Below are 22,481 nucleotides of genomic sequence, written 5' to 3'. Positions count from 1 at the left end.
AACAAGGTTTCCTTTAGCGTCTAACTCCGGGTGTGTTTTTGGATTTGAGGGCAGGGTGCTGTCTGTAGGGAACCCCGTTGGGGATCAAGCAAATGCGTCTGCGTGCATGACAGCCGAGGCCAGTTCCTTCAGGTCCTGAGGTTTATTGAGACCTGTGCTCCCCACCTGCCTCCATCCCCACAGAGGGCGTCCTCTGCCCTCTCCCACCATCAGCTCACCCCGGGGCAGGTGGGGGGACCTCACAACTGTGCCTTCCTCGGCTCTGGCTGTTCTGGGGTGGCCTGCGTAGCTGGAGGGGAGTATGGTTTCAGTATCGGGCCTGGGGCATCCAGGAGGGGAAGGCGGGAGGCTAAGGGCCACAGTGAGACGGGGCTGGGGTCCACGGTGCTCAGCACTGGGCTAAAGCTGGTGGGAGAGGCAGAGGATGAGAGATGCTCTACTGGTCAGAGGGATTGCTGGGGGTGGCAGCAGTGGCCACATGCAAGTGGCCCGGTGTGTGCTGTGAGCATAGATTGGACTGCGCCAGCCAGTCTTGCTGGCTCTGGTGGCCCCAGATGGAGGAGGCCAGTCAGGAAGCTGGCTGAGGTGGAGCCCAGAAGCCTGCAGCCTGGGAGAGCCCCTCAGGGACAGAGTCCAAGTCCTGGCTGGATGGCTGTGTCTTTCGGAGGCGCCTCGGGGGGCAGGGAGCAGAGGCCTGGCCGAGAGGTGGACGCAATGAGTGTGACAGGCCCCGCGGGAGGCCAGAGCGGAGGGAGCAGCAGAGCGGCCTTGGGGGCCGGGGCGGGGCAGCCCCTCAGGCCCGGCGGATCTTCATCTCGGTGCGCTTGAGGGAGTAGTAGAAGCCCTTCCACTGCGCCCAGTTGATGCCGTTGGCGTAGGAGAGGTGGGAGCCGCCCAGGTAGAAGCCGTTGAGGTTGGCGAAGTGGCAGCTGCGGAACCAGAAGGCTCCGGAGGAGAGGGCCGCACAGTTCTGCACGAAGAGGTCCTGGTCCCGGTCGAAGGTGGAGAACTTCTGGCTGCTGTGGTAGGACAGGGAGTCGCCTGGCAGAGGGGAGGGCCAGCTGAGGGCGTGCTGAGCCCTGGGCTGCAGGGAGTGGGTCACAGCCTGCGAGGGGGCACCCCAGTCCCCACAACCCTTCCCTCTGCTGGCCAGGTCGGGGTACCTGCCCCGCCGTCCTCGAAGCCCCCCACATAGAGGGTGTAGCCGTCCTCCTCGGCGCTGACCGCATTGGGAGAGATGGAGAAGTCAGCGTACTTGGCGAAGGCTGTGTTGTTCTCAAAGTCCTCCAGGTCCACCCGCAGCTCGTACTTCTGCTTCAGCGTCAGGAGGTGCAGGTTCTGCAGCCCTGGGGAGGAGAGGCAGCCGGTCAGCAAGGCCCTGGCTTCGGGGCGCCCCCGCCCGACCAGGCCCTGCCTTACCCAGCCAGTACTCCCCGTCCGCGCGCCCGAAGCCCAGCTTGTAGTCGTTCCAGCCCCGGAAGAAGCTCACTGAGCCGTTGAATCTCTTCTGGAAAATCTGGAGCAGAGGGGATGGGCCTGGACCTTCAAGGGTCAGGGCCCGGGGCCCTACCCAGGCATGGGTCTCAGGTGTCGAGGCAGCTGTGAAAGGACTGAGCTGGGGGCTAAACGGGGAGCTGCTGCTGGGAGCAGGAGGCAACGGAGGGGACATTTTGGAATTTGGGCGCTTGGAGCCGAGTCTTGGTGCTGGCTGGGCGACCTGGGGTGAGTTACTGTACCTCTCTGGGCTTCAGTTCCTCATTTATAAAAGGTGCCTCACTTCCAGGGTCACCGTGAGGACGGCCCCTCATTCAGTTGTGGCAGCGGCTCGCGCTGTGCTGGGGTTATTGTTGCCATGTTGGGGTGAAGGAGCAGGCTCACAGTGGGGAGGCTCGGGTGCACAGCCAGACACGATCCAGGTCTCTGTCCCCCCCACCACTCACCGTCCACTTGCCGCCCTCAGTGGTCATGTCACAGAAGACGGGCACAGGCACGCTGGGGCCTGAGGGGTAGATGAGGTACACGCCGTCCACCTGGTAGCCCTGGGCGTAGATGTCGTCGCAGTCCAGGGGCTGCTGAAAGCAGGACCTCTCCAGAGCTGGGGGTGGGGGTGTGGAGAGGAGCCTCAGGCATGACGGACACCCCTGTATCTCATGGTTTCCCAGAGCTGGTGGGGGGGGCGTCCAGTCACAGGAAATCCCACATTTCAAGAGCAGCTCAAAGATGGTCTCCCCACCTGCCCCGTTTTAGGGGCAGAGCGAGTCCCACAGACCTAGGACTCGGGCCCAGGCCTGACCCCCGAAAAATGGCTCAGAACAGCCTCCTGGCCCAGCCTGTCAGCCAGGCCTCAACTGGGGACGTGGGCAGCTTACCATCTCCCCGGATCCCGGAGACCTGGGGGGCACAGGGGGCTGAGGAGAGCAGCAGCAACAGCGGTAGGGCCAGGAGGGCCTGGTGACAGAAGGACAGGGTCACCCCCCGACCCCTCCCACACCCTGTGCCCCCTGCTTCCCTGCCAGGAACCCTGCTCTGCCCTTCCCCCACCCCTCCTGGGGGACCCCACTCTCTGAGTGGGCTCGCGAGAGCCCCCTTTGCCTTCACGGCCCCCCGCGAGGTCCTCTCCCTGGAGCGGGTTCGGTCCCCGGACGCCATGAGGCCCCCACCCCAGCTGTACCTTCATGCTGCCAGTTCAGCTCTGAGTGGCTGGGTGTCTGCTGCCCCAGACTGCGCCCCAGACTGCAACCGCCCAGTTATGTGCTGGGCCCCGGCCAGCCGCCCCAGCCCCGCCCCGCGGCTGCAGAGCCCCCTCTCCCCCTTCCCCCGGCACTGGACCAGCATCCACTTCCACAGTTGGGGGCAGGGGGGTGGCGAGCTGGGCCCGGGCTAAGGGCCCACCTGTGTCTCATTAGGCACAGCACTGCAGACGCTCACCTCCCGCTGCCTCAGTGCTCCCAAGAGCCCCTCTGCCACCGCCCCTGCGGCCCCCAGGCACCCCCAGCCCCTCTGCACGCCTCTGTTTATCTTCTCTCTCCTTCCCTGGCCTGCAATTCATTAGCGCTGCTGGGAAGGCTGAGGGATGGTGGAGGTGGGGGTACATCTGGGGAGGGGAGGCCTGTTCTGGGAGAGCAGAAGGCAGGGGTGGGGGGCGGCCTCTGAGCTCCTGATGTGGGAGCCGGGGGCGGGGGCTGGGGGGGCAGGGGCAGTGGGGCCAGGCGTCTCCTGGCAGGACTGGGACATTTCTGAGCCGTGAGAGCACAGCCTGCTGGCGTCCAAATGCCGTCCGCCCCAGCCCAAGCCAGGGCCCCTCTCCAGCCCCCCTGGCTGCGGCCCCCTCAGGCCCCCTCCTTCCCCCTCCCACAGAGGCCGCCTTTGTTTTTCTTCATCTCGCCCCACTCCCTTCCTCCCCTATCCCACCCCTCTCAGCCAGGGGCCTGTTTCCCTGGAAGCCCACCTCTTCCCTCCTGACCCGCAGCTGCCTGGCCATCCCAGCTCAGGTCCTCGCCTCCTGGGTGCCCGCCCATCAGTGCTCCAGCCTCCCTGCGGACCTCCCTGCCTTCGTTCTCTGCGCAGGCTGCCAGAACAGTCCTCCCAGACGCCGCCTGCCGCCACCTGCTTACAGCCCCCCTGCTGCCGCAGGGCTGAGGCTACACTTCTCACTTCGGACTCCAGAAGACTCGGCAGACTGGCCTCGGCCTACCTTAGGCACTGCATCCCGTCTTGCTCGTGACTCGTAAAGCGCAGCTCAGCCACGCCAGGCTTTCTGCCTGCACCAGCTCTGCTCCCAGCAGGGCCGCTGGCCGTCCCCTTCCTTGGCCGTGAGCGCCAGCGGGCAGGGTCTGGGTCTCAGTCCCAGCGCAGAGCCCAGCACAGAGCGGGCCTCGCACCTGTGTTCACTCACAGGTCAGATGTCTTCTGGGCACCTGCCTGGTGCCGGCTGCCCACGGATGGCAAACCCAGGCAGCAGACAGCGTGCTGTGGGGGGACCTCCGTAGAGTGGACGGGTGCGTGAGGCATGGAGGGGCTCAAAGTGAGGACGTGCCTCTGGCTCCGTGCCCCCTCCTCACTCTGCAGTCCTTGAGCCCCTTGGACCAGCCCATTTGGCCCCTGGGTTTGGCCCTGTAATCGCTGGTGAGAGTTGCTTCTCTGTTCACTGGGTGACCTTGGACAAGTCGCTCTGCCTCTCTGTGCCTCGGCTTGCTTCTCTGTAGTATCCTTCGAAGGTGGGTGTAAGGACTAGGTGACGCGGGTCACGTGCCCACAGTTGGTAACAGTTCAGCAAGTACTGGCTGTCGTCATGGTACATGCACAGGTGGTTCTTCAGCGAGTAGACTGCCGTCAGCATGATGTTTGTCCTCTGTGGAAGGGGTGGTCGGCTTCCTCTCAATGTCCATTCGTCCTGAGTGGTAAGATCTTGATTTTCAGCTGGACCGACTGTCCAGCCTCCCTTAGTGAGGCCACGGGTCTGAATTCTGGCCAAGAAGATGCCAACAGAAGTGTCATCAAGGCAGCAACCGCCCCCTCTTCCTCTGGCCCTCTGGCCCGTTGTTGGGCACGGTGGCTGGCACGGTGGCTGGCACTCCAGCCACCACTTTGGACAGAGGATGAGGCCCCTTCAGGGGGTGGTAGAGGGGTGATGCGGAGGAGCGGGGCCCCTTGGACTTGGTGGAGCAGGTCTAACGCCAGCTTCGGACCGCCCTTCCTTCTCTAGGCCTCTTCTGTGTGGCAGAGCGAGAAACTTCTATGTAGTTCAAGCCTCTCTGTTGTGTTTCCTGTTCCACAGCTGAGTCTGATCCTGAGACCTCGCTCCTTTCAGCAAATGCCAGCTAATTTTAGCACAGGCCACAGAAAGGAAAATAAAGAACAGCCATCAAAACAAATAATAAAGTATGTCTTAAGCATCAAAGACTTCTGCAGAATGCAACTGATAAACAGGAACCCCCCAAAACGAGAGAGAAGTAAGCAGTGTGGCATCCGTCACATTCTGCCTTAGTTTTTTCTTAAAACCTTAAAGTATGGGGGTGTGCAGAGCAGGCTGCCTCCTTGCTGGCTGTGCTGGGGAATTAGTTTAACTCTTTAGGGGAAGAAAGTTGGCGCCGTGTACCCAGAGTCGGCACTGCCTCTGAAGGTCCCGTCTGAGGGAGAACTGACGGAGGGGCATGAATTGGTGCACAGATCTGTCAGCTGCCCAGCGTGGAAGTTTCCTCTGTCAAGGGGTCCCCCTGCCTGGAGCGGGAGCACAGCTCTGTTGGCGGAACGAGACCCTGGTGCAGCTGATCTAACGGCTGCCCTGGGCTCCGCTGTGGCAGCAGGAATCCGTTCTCGGCAGTGGGAACCGGGAGGTGTCTGGTTCCAGCCCCCGGCTGGCCCACCGTGACTTTGCCGGCGAGGTGCTGAGTCATCTTGGCCCCGCCTGGGCCGCAGGCCCTGAACTTGGGGCCCGGCCCTCCTGGCGACTGGTGGTTCTGTTCATCATGTGTCTGGGAAAGACCCCACCTGCCATGGGTGAGGAGCTTCATGGGGGCCTCTCCCGGCTGGTGGCTGATGCCAGCTCTGACCGGGGTTCTCAGGAGGAGGTGGGGAGCCCAGAGAGCTCACTTGAGGGTGTCATGGGCTGCGGGAACAGCCCTCAGTGGTCTCAGCGTCTCCGAGGACAGTGTCAGGATGCCAGGCCCATGGCTCTCTCTGCTCAAGAGGTGGGTTCCAGGAGGGGGGCCACCCCTCCCACAGGCCTTGCTTGGGTCACCTCCTTGGTGTTGCCTCTCCACCCCGCCTGTCTCCATACTGTTCTGTGCCCAGGGGTCACTGTGCTCCCATGGCCCCTGGCTTCCCCCTGGGTTTTTGGAAGCGAGGTCGGGGTGCTCCTCCCCGGCCCCGTGCTGCCCAGGGCTGCAGTTTTGGCAGCGGCTGCGCCCCCTCCTCACCCCTTGGGACGGCTCCTGCCCCAACCCCCTTGGCCGGCTCATCCCGTAGTCTGGGGAGTACCGCTCGGCCATCGCTGGTCCCAGGTGCCTCGACACCCCGTGCTGGCTGCCCCCGCGCGCCCACCCAGGTACAGCGCCCTCATGAGATTCTCTTAGGAACCGAGTAGAACGGCCGAGTGTGCCTTTGTTTCCTGGCCGCGCCCCGGCGCCGCGGGGCTTCACTTTGGTTTTGCGCTGGAAGCGCAGCAGCAGCGAGGACCGGCCCCCGCGTGGGGAGGCTGCGGAGGGGCTGTGGAGGGGAGCTCCTGGGAGCAGAGAGAGGAGGGGAGGCGCTGTCCCCCAGCTCAGGCCAGGCGAGGGGCACCAAGGCGGACGGGTGGCCTGTGGGAAGGAGCGAGGCCGGCTGAGCTGCGGGAGGGTGGGACCCAAGGGCCGTGGGCGGAGGGCAGGGCCCCGGTGGTCCCTGCAGGGCCAGGCTGTGGGGTGCCTCGGGGCCCAGCCAGCACCCTGGTGGCCTCGCTTCACCTTCCTCAGCCCCGTCTCCAAACACGTTCTGAGGCCCCGGGGTGTGGGCTGCAGCCTGGGACTGTTGGGGGCCAGGCCGGCCGCGCCAGACGGATGCGGAGGGGAGCGGCTGCAGCCGTCGGGCCTCCCGGAGCTGAAGGGGACAGGCATGCGGGAGGCCAGCGGGGGTCCCGGCCCACCGGGGCCTTCCCGGGGAGACTCCTTCCATCTCCTGGGGAAATGAGGAGGGGTTTGGCATCTCCCCCTGCATGTTTTGGTTTGGGGCAAGTTCAGTGGACAAAGCTCGGAGTGTGGCCGACCTTTGGAGCTGCCCCTGACACCTCTGGGGTTGGAGTGTGCTGGGGCACAACCTTTGGTCCCGTTTACCAGTGTGGGATTCGTGTAACTCCGGTGCATGGCTTTTGTTTTGACGTGTGGGTTGTGTGGATGCCACTGTCCTGGGGAGGAGACAGAGGTCAAGGTTTTGGGGTTTGTGTTTTATATGATGAATGTGTGCACCTCTTTGGGGAAGAGCGGTGCTTGGAGGCCCTGTATCGAGATCACCAGTGCCCGCCCTGGGCTCCGAGGAGTCGGGGGCCTTCCCGTGTCGCCGTGTGGCCGCCTGGTGGCCCGGCCCCGTGGAGGCGTGTGCCCTCCTGAGAAGCTTCTCCCCTGTTGCCTCTCCTTAGCTGTTTCCTTCCCTCCGTCCTCTCTGCTCTCTTCCTGATGGTTTGATGGATTGGACACTGGCTCCCCGATCCGTCCTTTGTCCGGATCTCTCCTCTGACGTTTTCCACCTTTGTTTTTAATTCTGATGTCTGAGCACGCCCTTAATGTCCGACACGCCTACTGACTTAAAAAATTAGCTCCCACAGTGTATTTACTTCCCAGTGCCTCCTTGTTTTAAGGGTTTATGGGGGGTGCGCAGAACTGACAGCCTGTAAAGCCCGCCCACTGTAAGCGCAGAGAGCAGCAATTACTGCTTTGAGGAAAACAGACTTTATTTTTCTGAGCGCTTCTAGGTTCACAGCAAAAGAGGGAGGTGCCCAGTTTCCCACGTACCCCCTGCCCCCTCCGCATGCCTAGCGTCCCCCACCACCAACCCCCCCAGGTGGGACGTCCGTTACATCTGATGGACCGGCACAGACGCACCGGCGTCCCCCCAAGTCCGTGGTTCATGCCAGGGGTCACGCCGGGCGCTGTACGTTCTGGGGTTTGGATCAATGTGTGATGACACGTGTCCACGTGGAAACACCACAAGGAACATGGCTCCTCCCCGATTCGTCCTCCATCCCCACTCCCTCCCGGCAACCAGGGAGGGGCTGGGGGCTGGAGTGGGAGCAGCTCTCTCTCCAGGTGCAGCACCTGCTGCGGGAACGAAGCCGGGTTCTGGGGTCCCCAGGAGAGGAAGGGGCAGAGCCCCAGAGGGGGTGTGGTGGTGGTGGGGGGCGGGGGCGGGGTCAGCTCACAGCTCAGGGGAGCCTGGGAGGTTGGAACCAGAGTGGTGCTGCTTTGTAAACCGTCAAGTGCCCACACGCCACACTTCACGCTTCTTGCCGGGGACGGATTAGTGCAGACAGCGGAGCGGGAGAGCATGGGCTTGGGAATCCTGGACTCAGGCCCCAAGTGCCACTCCTACCGATGTGGAGGAGGACAGCTGTCCCGTGTGGGTCACCATGCTTGACGGCAGTGTCAGCCCGGCGAGGTGCAGGCCCCCGGGAGCTCGTGATGTGGAAAGTGAGGGAGATGGAAACCGAACACTGAGTTCTCAGGCACTCATCTCGGTGCCCCGGCGCATGGCCCCTGCAATGACCAGATATACCCGGAGCAGATCTGGTGGACCTCTTGCCCTTGAGGGGCTCCCAGACAGCAGACAGGACACAGAAGTGGCTCAGTGCTTGCTACGGGGGTGAGGAGTGAACGGAGGGAGGACACACGAGCAACAGAAGGAAGGGACCCAAGTTCTGTCCAGTTCGGGCCGGGGGGCGCTGGGTGAGCGGTAAGGAGGGATTGAGGCTGGGTCAGCCCCTCTGTCCCATAAACAGCCGGACACCAACTGTTTCAGGCTCCGAGAGCCACTCGGTCTCTGACACGACCCTTCGCCTTGGCCGTCGAGGCCCAGAAGCAGCTGTAGACGGTCCATAGCCACGAGCCTGATTGAGTTCCAATCAAGCCTTGTTGATCAACGATGAGGGGGCAGCTGAGCCCTGCAATAAAGCCCCCAGGGAGGAGGGAGGGAGGCGTGAGAACCTCTGAGTGAAGAACAGTCTGAGCAGAGGAGGCTGCAGGTGCAAAGGCCCTGAGGTGGGAGTGCACCCCTGCGTCTGAGGGACGGGGCGTCAGCTGGCCGGCGGGGCAGGGGGCAAGTAGGGACATGGGAGGAGGTAGGGAGCCGCCTTGGGGCCTAGGAGGACTTGGGCTCGTGTAGTTGTGAATGGCGGGAAGTGGGGCTGCAGGCCCCTCCAGGGTGCTCGAGTGGTCGCACCAAGTCCGCGCATCTCCTTCCCGCCTGTGGCGGAGCTGAGTGCGGCCCTTTTCCTTCCGCAGAGAGCTGGTTATGCGTCAGGAGAGGGGCTCCCTGGGGGGAGAGACCCCGTGCCCCATCCCCCCTCCAGGCCTGGGGGGGCCCAGGGCACCCCCTAGGGGCTCCCCTCTGTCCTGCTGCTGAGCCCGCCCACGGGGCTTTTTACTTCGCTCATTTGGTTATTGTATCCTTCAGTTCTAAAATTTCCACCTGTTTTCTCTTTAGAACCTTTTTTTTTTTTTTTTTTGCTGAGGCTTCCTACATCTTCGTTTGTTTCTCATGTGTCTGAAGCTGCTTGTGGAAGCCTTTTATCGCGGCTGCTTTACAGTCGTGGTCAGAATAGTTGCAGCATCTGCATAGACTTGACGTTGGTCCCTGCTGATTGTCATGTTCACTCAGTGCGAGACCTTCCTTGTTCTCGGTGTGGTGAAACCTGGCCGCTGTGTGCAGTGTGCAGTGTGCAGTGTGCAGGGCTGGCCTGGGCTCCGTGGATGGCTCCCAGGGCTTTCCAGGCCTCTGAGCCGACCGCCTCCCTCCTCTTGGTCACTGGCATGTCCGCTGGGGCCAAGCGGCCTGGGCCAGCTGATCCAGTCCGGGTGGGGAATTCCTGCTCTTTCTGCCGCCAGACACGTGGTTGGAAAGCAGAAGCAAATTCCAGCCTCCGGACACCCTCCTCCCTGACCTCTGGGGTCAGCAGCTCATTTCCTGTTACCTGACCTCACGCCACACTCGTTTGGTCGACAGACACACTGTGTTGTGGATTGCTGAGCACCTGGCCGCTGCGGCCACTTCGCTCTGCCTAGTCCTGGGTGACGGGGCTGGGAGGGGGAATGGCCTGCCCAGGATTTGAGAGAGGGGGAGAAACACTGTGTGTGAGAGAGATGAGACAGAGAGACAGATGGATAGAGGGGAGGGAGGGAGAGAGACCAGCAGAAGCCCGGCGTGGCTGTGAGGGAGGGGCCCCTGGGTAGCCTTCCGTTTTCTCATCTGTAAAGTGGAGCGATATTTCTACCTTTGGAGGAATTCAGGGAGAACTGGAGATTCTGTTGTAGGAAGGACTCAGCAACTCAGCGTATTTTAGGAGCCCGGTAAATGTGTGTGAGCATGCTTCTTGGTGTGAGAAATTCGCTGAAGACAGTACTTTATCTGGGGCATCTGTCTTCATGCCCTGAGTACCCCGCAAGGCCCTGCTTCTCTAGGAATGTCTCAACTTTTTACCTGGCAGAGAAGAGGGGTTAGGCCCTGGGAGGGAGGCCTGAGAGCCATGGCAGGGGGCACGGTGTCTGGGGAGATGGGGCTTAGGGAGGCAAGCCCTGGCTGATCAACAGCCGACATTTACTGGGCACCTCCTGCATGGTGCATGGGCACCTCTCAGCAATAACCCTGCGCAGGGCAATGATCACCTCGAGTTCTCCTGCTGGGAAACTGAGCTGGCAAGCAGGGCATGAGGGGCCCAGCCAGCTGGGCAGAATCGCTGTTTGAATGAGGCCTGGGTGTGGCCCTGCGCCCTCCTCAGCCTCACGGGTCTGGTCCACACTGGGGGGTGGCCTTGGCCTCGGCCAGCTGGCCAGGGGCGGTCGGGATGCCAGGCCTGAGCCTCGGGGGTTCCTGGCTCCACTCAGTCTGGCTGTCTGTCTGGGTCCAGCTGCACAGTGCTGCCTCTCACCTCGGAGGGGTCTGGGGGGCCACTCCAGCTGGGGGAGTTCTCTCCTCAGGGGCCAGCTGGCCGCGTCCCTCAGTGCCCTGGCCGACTGCCTGGACGCGCCAGACCTGGGGGGCGGCTGGCCGTCTGCAGGGGGTGGTGAGGGGGGGTGGCCTGGAGCCAGGTCTGGTTCTGATTTGGGGGAAGGTGGTACGTAAAGGCGTTTGGCCGCCAGCAGCCCAGGACCCCTGCCAGCCAGCGTGAACTTCAGAAAGCCTGGGGGGCCTTCCAGCTTCACTGCGGTCCCCTCCCACTGTCCGCACATCAGCCAGCGCCCCCATGCTGTGTGTCCCACGTCCGCAGCCCACCTGCCTGTTCCCCGCGGTGGAATTCCGGCTTCTCCCTGCCTTGCACTCAGCACAGGTGGGCGGGCTGCTGGGGCTGGGAGCGTCCTTGTCAGGAGGTCGTGCGACTCTGACTCTCAGCATTCTCCTCTGAAGGTCGGGGTTGTGCGGGTTCAGAGGTGGCTCTGGCCTCGGGTGCCCCCTGCCCTCCTCCCCTCCAAACTGGCCCCCTGCTCCCTTCAGATGGACCACACCACTGTCAGAGCACTTTCCAGATGCGCCATGAAAATTCCATTCTTGCCCTCGTGCTCCTTTGCTTTTGGGGGACGGGGTCTAGTCTTCTTACCTGGACATCGGGGACGTTTCCGGCCCCCAGTGGCCCCGGGCTTCTCTCCTCACCCTCCACATTCACACGCTCCTTGTCCACCTGGGGCCTGTTCTGGGCTGAGCTGTGTTCCCTCAAGATGCATACATTGAAGTCCTAAGCCCAGGACCTCAGAATGCGACTGTATTTGGAGGTAGAGCCTTTAAATAGGGAATGCAGGTCAAGTGGGGTCACTAGGGTGGCCCTGATCTGATGAGTGGGGTCCTTCTAAGAAGAGAGTAGGATGCAGACACACAGGGACGATCACGTGGGGACACGGAGGAGACGGCCGTCTGCACACCGCGGAGCCACGGGGTGAGGCGCGGGAGAAAGACCTGGGATCCCAGACTCCAGAGCGCGAGGAAGGCGACCTCCGAGGGTTGAGCCGCCCTGTCGGTGCGCCTGGCCATGGCGACGCCGGCAGCTGCCTCGGGGCCTGGCGCAGGCCGCGAGCGAGGGCCTCATGTTAGGTCCTGGACTTTCATCGCGGGACAAGTCCCTTACTGTTTAAAGCATCCATCGTAAACTCTGAAAATATGCCTCGGCTTTCGTGAGCCTGCTTGGGCGTGACTTCATTCATCCACATGCCAGAAGCTTCCAGATGGGAGAGGCCGGGCCGCCTCTGCCTGCAGCGTCTGGCCTTCCTTCTCCCCGGGTCCACTTGAGGGGCTGCTCCTTGTGGGGCCTGCCCTGCCCGCCGCCGCATGACAGGGGCCTCGGTCTCCCTGCTCTGGGAGCTGGGCTGTCTCTGTGTTGTGGGAGTCAGTGGAAACAGCTTCTATGGCCAGACATTGTGACCCTAAGTTGCTAAGCAAGGGTTGGATGATAGTTTGATTATGAAAATTATTTCAAGGAACCAAGGATCGAACTGATGGTGAGGGATGGGAATAGGAGGCTGGGGAGTCGGAGCTTGCCTCCCGTGCCACCAGCGCCAGGAAGTCCCTGGCAGCTGGCAGGAGAGGGGTGGGGCCAGGGTCAAGGTCAGGTCATGGGCAGTCACAAAGGGCCTGTCCCGGCCTGTCCAGTGGAGAGTCCGGGGTCTGGCCTCGGTGCCCTCCCCTGCTGACTGCCCCCACCAGCTCTGAGCACAGAAACTACACAGCACGTGTCATCATGGCCATTGGTGGGAGGGGGACACGTGGCCTCACTCGTGGGGAGCCAGACTGAGCTGACGGCAGCCCCCCCAACTCGTCGGAGCTTCAGGCCTCTGGGCTGCGGCCTGGAGGGGGCCTTTCAATCCTAGGTCTGTCCCAGGGCGGGGCCAGGGCCACCTTGACGGGAGGGGACTGGTGGCCTCCGGGAGGGCCTGTCCACGAAGTGGACACCTTGTTTTCTCCCCACAAAAGCAGGAATTCCACACCATGCTCGGCCTCATCTTGCTCTTTATTTGAAATTAAAAGACACCAGTCAGACAGGGCAGCACGCCTCTGGCTCTGTGCTCCCTGGTCTGGCTCCTCCTTTCCCGGAAGTGGCCTGACGCCTCTGGCCGGGGCTCTGATGCTCACGCGAGGGGTCTGGCATCTTGGTGAGGCCAGGGGCAGAGTAGGGGTGGCTGCTGCGCCTGGGGGGCGAGGGGAGCACATCCTGCTGCACCTTGGGTGGGGGGTCCCGGGCTCACAACACCCAAGAGCACCCAGAGGCCTCTGGCTGGACAGGCCGGAGCCTCCCAGGCCCTGCGAGAGAGCCCAGTGGGGCAGGGATGGGGGGTGAGGCCGCCGTGGGGGCCAGGGTGCCCCACCCTGGCCGCTCCTCCTTCACCTCTCTGGTCCCCCCGACCTTTGCTGGCCAGCTCCTACTCATCCCTCAGCCTCAGCATGGGCATTGCCTCGAGGGAGACGCCTCCCGGGGCGAGCAGATCCGAGTTCGCGCCTGTGCTGCGTCCTCCCACCCCTTCCCTCACCACCCAGTCAGCGAGCGTATCACTCAGGCCTTGTCTAGTGGTCTTCCTGTCTCCCCCGCTCGACTGGAAGTGCCCTGAGTGTTCACCAGCCTACACGCAGGGCCAGCGTGATGCCTGGTGTAACGTGCTCAACGAATACCTCTAGTGTGGGGTGCGTGTAAGAATGGAAGAGTGGTGGGCAGACACGAGGGTGGGGGATGGATGGAAAGATGAATGGATACGTGCACGGGCAGGTGGACGGTGGGTGGGTGGATGGGTGGGCAGACTCCTCCCTCACCTGGCAAGCATGTGGGACACCTTGGGTAGAACCAGCACCAGCACGTCCTGCCCAATACTAGAGTCTCTGGGCTCTCCTGGGAACATCTGTGCAGAGACCGTCACGGACTTCCTGGTCCAGGACTGGCATGTGGGCCTGTGGAGGAGGCAGAAGGTCCGGGAGAGACATGGAGCATGTCAACTGAGTCTTTTCTGGGCCTCAGCCAGAGGGAGCCTGGGTGGGGCTCCCCCCTTGTGGTCTGGCTTCCCCACCCACCCACCTCCAGGCCCTGTCCTTCTCAGCTCTGGTCCACACAGCGGGCAGAGTGACCAGGGCCGGCTTCTCGGGTGTGGACCAGTGCCGTTGCTCAGAGCTCTGGGGTCACCATCAGGAAAGCCTTCTTAATTCCAGCTCTGGCTTGTGTTTTGTAAGTGAATGTTTTTCCATTCCCACTATTTATTTGTGTACTTACTGAAGTGTGGCGAATTTACAGTGTTAAGTTAACTTCTAGTGCGCAGCATAGTGATTAATTCATACATATATATGTTCCTTTCCATGCTTGTAAGTGAGAGTTTGATGGGGAACGGAGCATTGACTGCGATGGGGTAGCCTCGGCTCCTGACTGCCCCCCTCCCACTGCCTCCCCAGGACACACCTTTGGTTGTCCCATCCCTGCCCCCCAGCACCCCCTCTCCATCCAGAGGCCTGAACGTGGGCTCAAACAGAACTAGGGACAGCCGGATTGGCCCAGGGCGTCTGGGTGTGGGAGCAGGCAGCTCTCGCCTCCTCCACAGGCCCACGTGCCCGTCCTGGGCCAGGAAGTGTGAGCAGCCTGCGCAGGTGTTCCCAGGGGTGCGCTTCCACCCTGTCCACATCCCCTGCGGAGGGGACCCTGGGGAGCACCGGGCCTTGGTCTCTCCCATTCCCAGCTGTGCCTGGGGGCCGGCACCCAGGTGTTAGCGCTGGGGAAGACTGGGTACCCATCTGTTTTCCCACATGGTTGCCTGGCGATGAGGAAACGGAGGTTCCGAGAGAAAAGCAATTTCCAGGGTCTCGTGCTGGGACAGAGTAGGGGTCGAAGTGCACGGGAGTCCAGCACCTAGGCCCTCTCCCCAGGGCTGCGAGGCCGTGTGATTGAGAAAACCCTCCTCCCTCGAAGGAGAGCAGGGGACACGGCCCTGCATCCCCGCCCCACCCCTTCCCGTGAGGCTCTTGCTGCCGACCCGCGGGGGCTGCCTCTCGGCCTCGGTTCAGTCCCACAAGTGGAGGCCTCGGGCCCCCAGCGCGAAGGGCCACGGTGAGCGAGACCCAGCCCCGGGGGGCAGGGATGGTCTCCAGGGTATGAAGCTCCCGCCCATCCCCTCGGCATCCTGGCTTAAGACTAAGTCTTCGCCGGGGCAGGGGGCTTTCCATATGTGGTTGTGACCCCTCGGAGCGCAGAGAAGTGAAAGGCAGCACCGGCCCGGCTCGTGGGCGTCGGCTGGGACTGGAGCTGGGTCAGCCTGGTTCCGGAGCCTGGGTCCCAGCGAACCTGTCACGGGTCAGGTGCCCGAGCCATGAGCCTCCTGAGGGCAAGGTCCTGTCCAAGCCGAGGGCTGAGGCGGGGAGGCTCCAAGGAGGGGCTTGCAGCTGAGCTGGACCTTCCAGGGTCTCAGGAGGGAGGTGGGGGCCCTGCAGGCAGGAGGAACACTGAATGAAAGTGCGGAGGTGGGGGAGGAGGGGCCTCAGAGGAAGGTTCGGGCTGGAGGACATGGGCCAGCTACTTTGGATTTTGACTGATGGTAGAAGGGAGCCATGGCAGGTGTTTGAGCAGCATGTGCTCAGGGGTCGATGCTGGCTGCGTGCTGTGGGGCAGACGGGAGGCGCCCAGCCACAAGGCAGTGAGAAAGTCCAGAGGTAAATGTCACAAGCTTGAAGGAGAGTGAAAGTCACTGAAAGCGGAAGACACCAGGGACACACAGCCCGTGTCAGAGCAGCCGAGGGTGCTGAGGAAAGCTGCAGCCTGGACTCGGCACCAGGAGACGTCCCTGGGGGAGGGACGTGCAGGCCACATGCAGTGTGGTGGCATCACGGCCCGTGCATGGCAGGTGCCCGGGATGTGCTCCTCCAAGGGAGGAGGGAGGTTCTCCATCGCGCTATGTCGGTGCCGGCTGTAATCTCCTGCTTTGCACACCCCTGCCTTTTGCACGCCCTGCCTGGCCCCGGAAGAACCCCACCTGGGCCAGCAGGGGCAGTGCCAGCCCACGTTCCACGTCTGCCCTGCACCCATATGGCTTCCCTCCCCCTCCCCCTCCCTGTCCTTATCTCTCCCTGCTGTTTCCATGGCGACTCACCACCTCGGCTTGCCTGCATCCCAGCCTCTGCCAGGGATTCTGAGCCGGCTCTGTCCCTCCCTCCTCAGGAGCCCTGGTTCCCGCAGTCCTGTCTCCTCCCCCTGGGGTGAGTCTAGAGGCAGCCTCCTCTTGGCCCACTATCACATCTATTTTCCAGCCCTGCCGGAGACCTTCCCCTACCTGGCCTCCACCTGCCACAGCTCGGCCAGCCCTCCAAGAAGCGAAGCTGCCCTCCCTCGCTGAAGGCCTCCTCTCCGCTCCGGTCCCTCTCCCCGCGCTCGGCCTCCCATGCCCAGGTCCCCCTTGTCAGTCATTTCCTTTTGTCACCAGCTTGGCAAACAGGCGAGTCTTCAGTCCTGTGATCTGCGGAGAAGGGAGGGGCAGTGAAGGGCCCCCTGGGGTGGGGGATGGGTCTGCGGAGGGGAGATGGGGGCCCTGAAACCCAGGGTGAAGGCAGAAGTCTGGATTCTCTTCTGAATAACATTTTTGTTCCCTGCCCCCATCTTCTCTCCAAGGAGAGAAAACGAAGCTTCATGGGAAACAGCGGCAACAGGTGGTAAGCGGCAGGGCCTGGGGGGCCGGCGGGGGGAGCACCGAAGCCGGCCCGGGGGGCCGTGGAGGGAGGGGCAGGGAAGTCAGCTGGGTGCTCAGAGCTGGACTCCTCCAGGAGCCAGAGTCATCTGCCCACCCCGGCCCCCGCCCTCTCTGTAGGGTCCCTGTCACCCAGCACGTTTAAGCTGCTGCAGGGAGACAGAGAAGAGCCCCGGGCCCCTGGGGTCTGGAGGGGCAGGAACTCCTGCAGGGAGCCCTCGAAGCAGGAGGCCACGGGGGAGGATTCTCGTGGGCTTGTGTGCCAGGCTCCGGGCAGCGCACAGCCCAAGCCCCGTCTCGCCTGGTCGCCCCAACAGTGCGCGGGGCAGGGGCCAGGCCGTGGCAGGGACATGCCCACGACGGTTCCCTGCAGGCCTTCCCCCTCGGGCTCAGTCTCACCACTGCCCTCGGGCCCCTGCACCCCTCACCCTACCCGCAGGTCGCACACGCCGTTCCCCAAGCTGGAGCTGGGGCTGGTGTCCCGGCCGGCGGTGCCCCGGGAGCTGCCCGCCTGCTCCATCTGCCTGGAGAGGCTGCGCGAGCCCATCTCGCTGGCCTGTGGCCACGACTTCTGCCCGCGGTGCTTCAGCACCCACCGCGTGCCAGGCTGCGGGCCGCCTTGCTGCCCCGAGTGCCGCAAGACCTGCCGGCAGCGGAAGGGGCTGCGGGGCCTGGGGGAGAGGATCAGGCTGCTGCCGCGGAGGCCACTGCCCGCCGCGCTGCAGGTGCGCCTCGTGGGCCGGAGCGACCGTGGGGGCGGCCCTGGCCCCTGCTGGGACGTCAGGGTTGGGTGGAGAGTGGGATGGACTCTCTGGGCTTGGGGGGCCTTCTCCCCTGGGCTGGGCGCTCAGGGAGCCCTCTCTCCAGGCCCAGGAGACCTGCACCGTCAGGGCCGAGCCGCTGCTGCTGGTGCGGATCAACGCCTCCGGGGGCCTCATCCTGAGGATGGGGGCCGTCAACCGCTGCCTGAAGCACCCCCTGGCTAGGGACACCCCTGTCTGCCTCCTCGCTGTCCTTGGGGAGCAGCACTCGGGCAAGACCTTCCTCCTCAACCACCTGCTCCGGGGCCTGCCTGGCCTGGTGAGGACAGGACCGGGCAGGGGCTGGGGTCCTGGCCTGGCTTCGGGAGGGGAACGGGGGCTGGATGGTGCAGCGGACACACTGCTTCTTTGCCCCACAGGAGTCTGGCGAGGGCAGCTGGCCGAGGGGAGGAGGCTCCCTGCAGGGGTTCAGATGGGGTGCCAGCAGCCTGACCAGGGGCATCTGGATGTGGAGTCACCCCTTCCTGCTGGGGAAGGAGGGGAGGAAGGTAAGGGGACAGGGGCAGAGGAGTTAAGACTGGCTCAGGGCATGTGAAAGGAGGACAGAGCAGTGAGGGGCATGGGGGAGGGGAGCGGAGCAGAAAGCTTTGGGGGCCAGGACAAGAGGACTGGGGTCTGGGGTGGCGCAGAGGCAGGGTCGGGAAGCCCAGGGCGGCCGGGCAGGCTGACCTCTTGGTTGGCACCCCACCCCCTTGCAGGTGGCTGTGTTTCTGGTGGACACAGGGGATGCCCTGAGCCCTGAGCTGAGCAGAGAAACAAGGACCAGGCTCTGCGCCCTCACCGCCATGCTGAGCTCCTACCAGGTGGGCCCTGCCCCTGCCCCTCGCCCCGGCCCCTCAGCTCTCTCCACACCAGGGCCACCTCAGCCAGGTCCGGCCCTCAGAGCACTGAGGACAGACAGTCACTCTGGTCCTGGAGGCTTCTGTATCCGAGGGTGCCCCTGCAAGGGGGGGGTGCCCCCAGTCAGTGAAGGTGGGTCGAGGGTCCCTGGGGCAGCTGGAGGCCTGTAGGACCATCCCCCAGCCTGCCTTCCACCCCTCGCGGCCAGGCCAGGCCAGCCCAGCCTGGGCAGGCCCCATGCTGGCCCCTCGCACACCCTGAGCCCCGCAGGCTGCCTGGGTCTTCCTCCCTGGGGTCTTCCCGGTGTCTCTTTGCCTTCACAGACCCTCTTCCACCTTGTTCTCCTTGGTTCCAGATCCTCACCACCTCCCAGGAGCTTAAGGATACAGACCTGGAACATCTGGAGGTGAGGAGATGGGGTCTTGGGGCTGCCACCTGTCCCTGCACTGATCATGAGGCCAGGGGTCTGGACCAGTGGCACCAGGTGCTTCCGGATTCTGGCCTAGGACTCCGGGACCTGGAGCAGGGGTGGGGGTTTGAGGGTAGAGGGTTGGGAGAGGCAAGGGGGCCCTGCAGCTGGGAGGGCAGTCCTCTAGAGGCCCAGGGGTAGGGTAGGCACAGTCCTTGGAGTGGCCCAGCCTTGATCCTCTGTGCCCCGTCCCCAGACGTTTGTCCATGTGGCCGAGGTGATGGGCAGACACTATGGGATGGTGCCAATCCAGGTGAGCGCCCATTTCTGGACTCGCCACCCCAGACCCTGGCCCCTGGCAGCTGGCATCAGGACCCCTTCTCTTCCAGCACCTGGACCTCCTAGTTCGTGACTCATCCCACCCCAGCAAGGTGGGGCAGGGGCACGTGGGTGACATCATCCAGGTGAGGGGGCACAGGGCAGAAGGTCGGAGAGCCGGGGAGGGGTCCTGCAGGCAAGCTCACTCCACAGAGCCCTTCATATCCCTCTCTCAGAAATTGTGCGGCAAATACCCCAAGGTCCAGGAGCTGCTCCAAGGGCGGCGAGCTCGCTGTTATCTCCTGCCTGCTCCCGGGAGGTGGTGGGCCAGCCAGAGCCACAGCAGCCCAGGCGGTGAGTGTCCCTGGGGCAAAACCTCCCTGCCTCGCTCTCCTCTGGGTGACCAGAGCCCCTTGCACCAGCCAGAACAGCCCAGCCTGACACCCTCTCTCCTCCTAAAGCCAATCCTGCTCACCCCGGGCTCTTCAGCATGAGGCATCTCTTCCTCAGACACAGATGGTGATGCCCGCCACCTCCGCACCTACGTGGCCGATGTGCTGAGCGCAGCCCCCCAGCACGCCAAGAGCCGCTGCCAGGGGTACTGGAGCGAGGGGCGCCCTGTGGCCCGGGGGGACCGACGCCTGCTCACAGGGCAGCAGCTGGCTCAGGAAATCAAGGTGTGAAAGCTCCCTGGAGCCTCAGGAGGCCCTCTGGCCCCCACGCCCCCTGACCCCCCACAATGTCTCCCCAGAACCTCTCTGGCTGGATGGGCAGGATGGGACCCGGGTGTGCCTCTCCAGACGAGGTACGCGGCTGCTGGGAGGACAAGGGCGGGGGAGGCGGGCGGGATGCCCTGGGATGGAGATGGGGAGCCGGAAAATAGGCCGCGCCCGGTAGGGGCAAAGGAGGGAGGCAGCCGGGTTTCCTGTGGACAGATGGCCGCCCAGCTGCAGGACCTGCGGACCGTGGAAGCCGCCAAGAAAGAGTTTGAGGAGTATGTGCGGCAACAGGTGAGTCATGGGCTGCCGGGAGGCCAGGTGTCTGGCAGGAGGTACCTGGACTCCAGGTCAGGGCCCTCCCTTCTCCTCCGTCACAGGACGTGGCCACCAAGCGCATATTCTCTGCACTCCGGGTGCTGCCAGACACCATGCGGAACCTCCTCTCGGCCCAGAAGGAAGCGCTCCTAGCCCGGCACGGGGCGGCCTTGCTGTGCTCAGGCCGGGAGCAGACCCTCGGGGCCCTGGAGGCCGAGCTGCAGGCCGAGGCCAAGGCCTTCATGGACTCCTACACCGTGCGCTTCTGCGGCCACCTGGCTGCCGTGGGCGGCGCTGTGGGCGCGGGGCTTATGGGCCTGGCAGGGGGCGTAGTGGGTGCGGGCATGGCCGCGGCGGCATTGGCGGCGGAGGCTGGGATGGTGGCAGCTGGGGCTGCGGTAGGGGCCACGGGGGCCGCGGTGGTTGGGGGAGGCGTGGGCGCTGGGTTGGCAGCCACTGTGGGCTGCATGGAGAAGGAGGAGGATGAGAGGGTGCAGGGAGGGGACCGGGAGCCCCTGCTGCAGGAGGAGTGACCCCCAGGAGACGCTAAAGGAGGCAGAGATGCCAGGGGAGGAAAGGGAGTGGGGGAGGGCGAGGGACCTCTGTGTACCACACCGCCCTGGTTGAACTCCCCATTGGGTGGTGACTGAGAATGAAGATGTCCCCAAGAAACTGGGGAGGCCTCGGGGCCGGGAGGCAGTGTTTGTGCCGGAGCAGAGTCTGAGGACCGTTTCTGTTGCAGACGATTGCTCACCTGCCACTCGGCCCCGAGTCTCCCACCAGGAGTGTGGCCCACCCTCCCAGGCCTGTTTATTCCTGGGCACTGTGGGGGGCTGAGCTGGCACCATTCTGGAAGTGTCCCCTCGCACAGATTGGAGCAGCCCCAGGACGGGTGGCCTGGGTGTTCCAGCTCAGGAAGTGTGGAGGATGGGCCAGCAGGGGGGCAAAACCAAAGCGCCCGGGTGTGGTGGACAGGGGCCGGACCCCCAGAGCGAGGCGGCTAGCTGCGGCAACTGCCCAAAGCTCCCTCAGCAGGATGGAGGGGGTGCCCGCACGGGCACTGTGCACAGGGGCCCTGCAGCTGTCCACCGTGGCCCTGCCCTCTGTCCAGCCTGGTCAGCGCCCATGTTCCTTCTTGGTGGAAGGCCGTCCCAGCAACGGGTCAGATGCCAAAGAAAACCACCTGTAGTTGCAATTCTGAGCTACAGCGACTGTTCTGGGAGAGTCCTGCAGGGGGCAGCAGAGGGGACACCGTGGTCGGAACACGACCCCCTCCCCCACTCCCACCCCAGAACCTGGGGGAAGACCTCTCCCCTCCGTGTTCACAGGAGACCTGGGTGCAGCCCCCACAGGGAGCCTGAGGAGGGTGGAAAGCCCCACCAGGAAGGCTTCTGGGCTGCTATGTAAAGGATTAATGGCACATTATACGAAAAATAAAACATGTGTGCTTGGATGTCAGCTTCAAGTAAATTGTTAGAACAGTTCCTGGACTCCGCTTCCTGAGGGCTTCGGGGTGGTGGTGCGGGGTGAACCGAGGCGCTCTGTTATGGGGCCTGTGGGTGGGAAGAGGGAATCCAAACCCCAGAGACCGAGGAGCTGAGCGCAGGAGGCTCTGGCCGAGCCCAGGGGCACGGCCGCCTTCACAGGCTTGTCCACCGGGACGTGGGGTCCCGCTCTTCCACGTTCTTCTGCCGCAGCCGGCCCTGTGAAAGGTGCCCCCGGCATCCGTCCTGAAAGAAGGAGAGAATGGGGGTGGACGGGGGGGCGGCCGCTGGGGCCGGGAGCAGAAGGTGAGGAGCCCCAGGCCCCCCGCACACTCGGGCCAGCCAGCCCCGCCCCAGGCCCCCATCGCAGAGTCACGGCAGCTGCTGCTGCATCCAAGCGCTGCATTTTACAGGTGCAGCCCAGACAGGGGAGTCTCAGCGAGTGCTCCCCAGCTGGCTGCTGGCAGAATCAGGGGAGCCCCGAAATCCTGGCGCCCGACCGGTGTCCCCCACAGGGTCGGCTGTGCTGGAATGGAGACGCTCCCTGGCAGGTCCAGCTCTGTGAAGCAGTGTTGGGAGGCAGGCAGAAGGACGTGGTCTGGGACACACAGGTCGACAGTAGAAGCTGCGGTCAGCTTACTGGAGTGGGGGGGCGGGGGGGGCGGATGGCTCAGGGTGGCTCCCCCACTGCTGGGGCTGGGGCCAGCGGTGGAGACAGGGCCTGACTCGGTGTGTTTGTCAAGGAAGGCTTTCTGGAAGCACCTCTCTGGGTCGTTCCTCTGTCATCTGGTGGACACATGAGGGACAGAACCTTCCAGACTCGGGGGCTGGCAGGCTCAGGACTTGGGGGAGCTTCAGAGGGCCCATGGAGGGAGGGTGCTGTCTGGCTGGAACCCCTGCCGCTGGGGCTGGAAGAAGCCGCAGTGGCCCCTCCCCTGCTCTTTGGACAGAAGGGAAGACGGCCCGGTGGCCCGATGAGTCATTTTAAGTTGTGTTGTCTTGAGCCTCCCAGCTTTCACGGCACCTTCTCCACCACCTTCCTAAGGCCCAGAAACCTCCGCACTGCTGAGGCCTCCTCGTGCTGGAGGCAGCAGGTGCCGGGATCCTGATGCCCAGGGTGACCGTGTCGGGGGTGGGGCTCTGGGGAGGTCCTGAGGGTGGAGCCCTCACGTGTGGGGTTGGTGCCTTGGCTGGAGGCC

The 22,481-nt window shown here is 63.8% G+C and overlaps 2 protein-coding genes and 1 long non-coding RNA gene across 9 annotated transcripts; 1 reads left to right on the top strand and 2 right to left on the bottom strand.

The window, feature by feature from the left end:
• Positions 1 to 123: 123 nt before the first annotated feature.
• MFAP4 (microfibril associated protein 4) lies at positions 124 to 3,507 on the bottom strand. Of its 4 annotated transcripts, none has more exons than XM_032498955.1 (6): positions 3,449 to 3,507; positions 2,370 to 2,448; positions 1,941 to 2,095; positions 1,420 to 1,516; positions 1,164 to 1,346; positions 124 to 1,041 (listed from the first exon to the last, which is right to left on the bottom strand). In XM_032498955.1, exons 1-6 carry the CDS (start codon positions 3,479 to 3,481, stop codon positions 794 to 796), a joined length of 795 nt encoding a protein of 264 aa, XP_032354846.1. In that variant the 5' UTR covers positions 3,482 to 3,507; the 3' UTR covers positions 124 to 793. The 4 variants fall into 4 exon arrangements, with proteins under 4 accessions (XP_032354846.1, XP_032354843.1, XP_032354847.1 ...); XM_032498952.1 differs by having other exon boundaries at positions 1,941 to 2,164; positions 3,449 to 3,496; XM_032498956.1 differs by lacking the exon at positions 3,449 to 3,507 and adding an exon at positions 2,672 to 2,753.
• Positions 3,508 to 3,650: 143 nt separating this feature from the next.
• On the top strand, positions 3,651 to 21,251 carry RNF112 (ring finger protein 112). 4 transcript variants are annotated; one of them, XM_032498951.1, is made up of 15 exons: positions 3,651 to 4,952; positions 15,943 to 16,127; positions 16,301 to 16,341; positions 16,816 to 17,101; positions 17,244 to 17,456; positions 17,557 to 17,685; positions 17,896 to 18,000; positions 18,393 to 18,443; positions 18,703 to 18,759; positions 18,836 to 18,910; positions 19,001 to 19,118; positions 19,281 to 19,441; positions 19,516 to 19,569; positions 19,700 to 19,774; positions 19,861 to 21,251. In XM_032498951.1, exons 2-15 carry the CDS (start codon positions 16,074 to 16,076, stop codon positions 20,329 to 20,331), a joined length of 1,890 nt encoding a protein of 629 aa, XP_032354842.1. In that variant the 5' UTR covers positions 3,651 to 4,952; positions 15,943 to 16,073; the 3' UTR covers positions 20,332 to 21,251. The 4 variants fall into 4 exon arrangements, with proteins under 4 accessions (XP_032354842.1, XP_032354841.1, XP_032354839.1 ...); XM_032498950.1 differs by having other exon boundaries at positions 19,275 to 19,441; positions 19,861 to 20,331; XM_032498948.1 differs by lacking the exons at positions 3,651 to 4,952; positions 15,943 to 16,127 and having other exon boundaries at positions 16,167 to 16,341; positions 19,275 to 19,441.
• LOC116669337 lies at positions 12,724 to 16,094 on the bottom strand. Its single transcript, XR_004326713.1, has 4 exons — positions 15,966 to 16,094; positions 14,984 to 15,123; positions 13,474 to 13,608; positions 12,724 to 12,857 (listed from the first exon to the last, which is right to left on the bottom strand). It is a non-coding gene; the product is annotated as an uncharacterized LOC116669337 (long non-coding RNA).
• Positions 21,252 to 22,481: the final 1,230 nt, after the last annotated feature.

The sequence above is a fragment of the Camelus ferus genome, chromosome 16 (assembly GCF_009834535.1).
Source record: "Camelus ferus isolate YT-003-E chromosome 16, BCGSAC_Cfer_1.0, whole genome shotgun sequence".
NCBI classification, from domain to species: Eukaryota; Metazoa; Chordata; class Mammalia; order Artiodactyla; family Camelidae; genus Camelus; species Camelus ferus.
The sequence above is the reverse complement of the archived record's forward strand: the minus strand, read 5'-3'. Positions and strand labels throughout refer to the sequence as shown.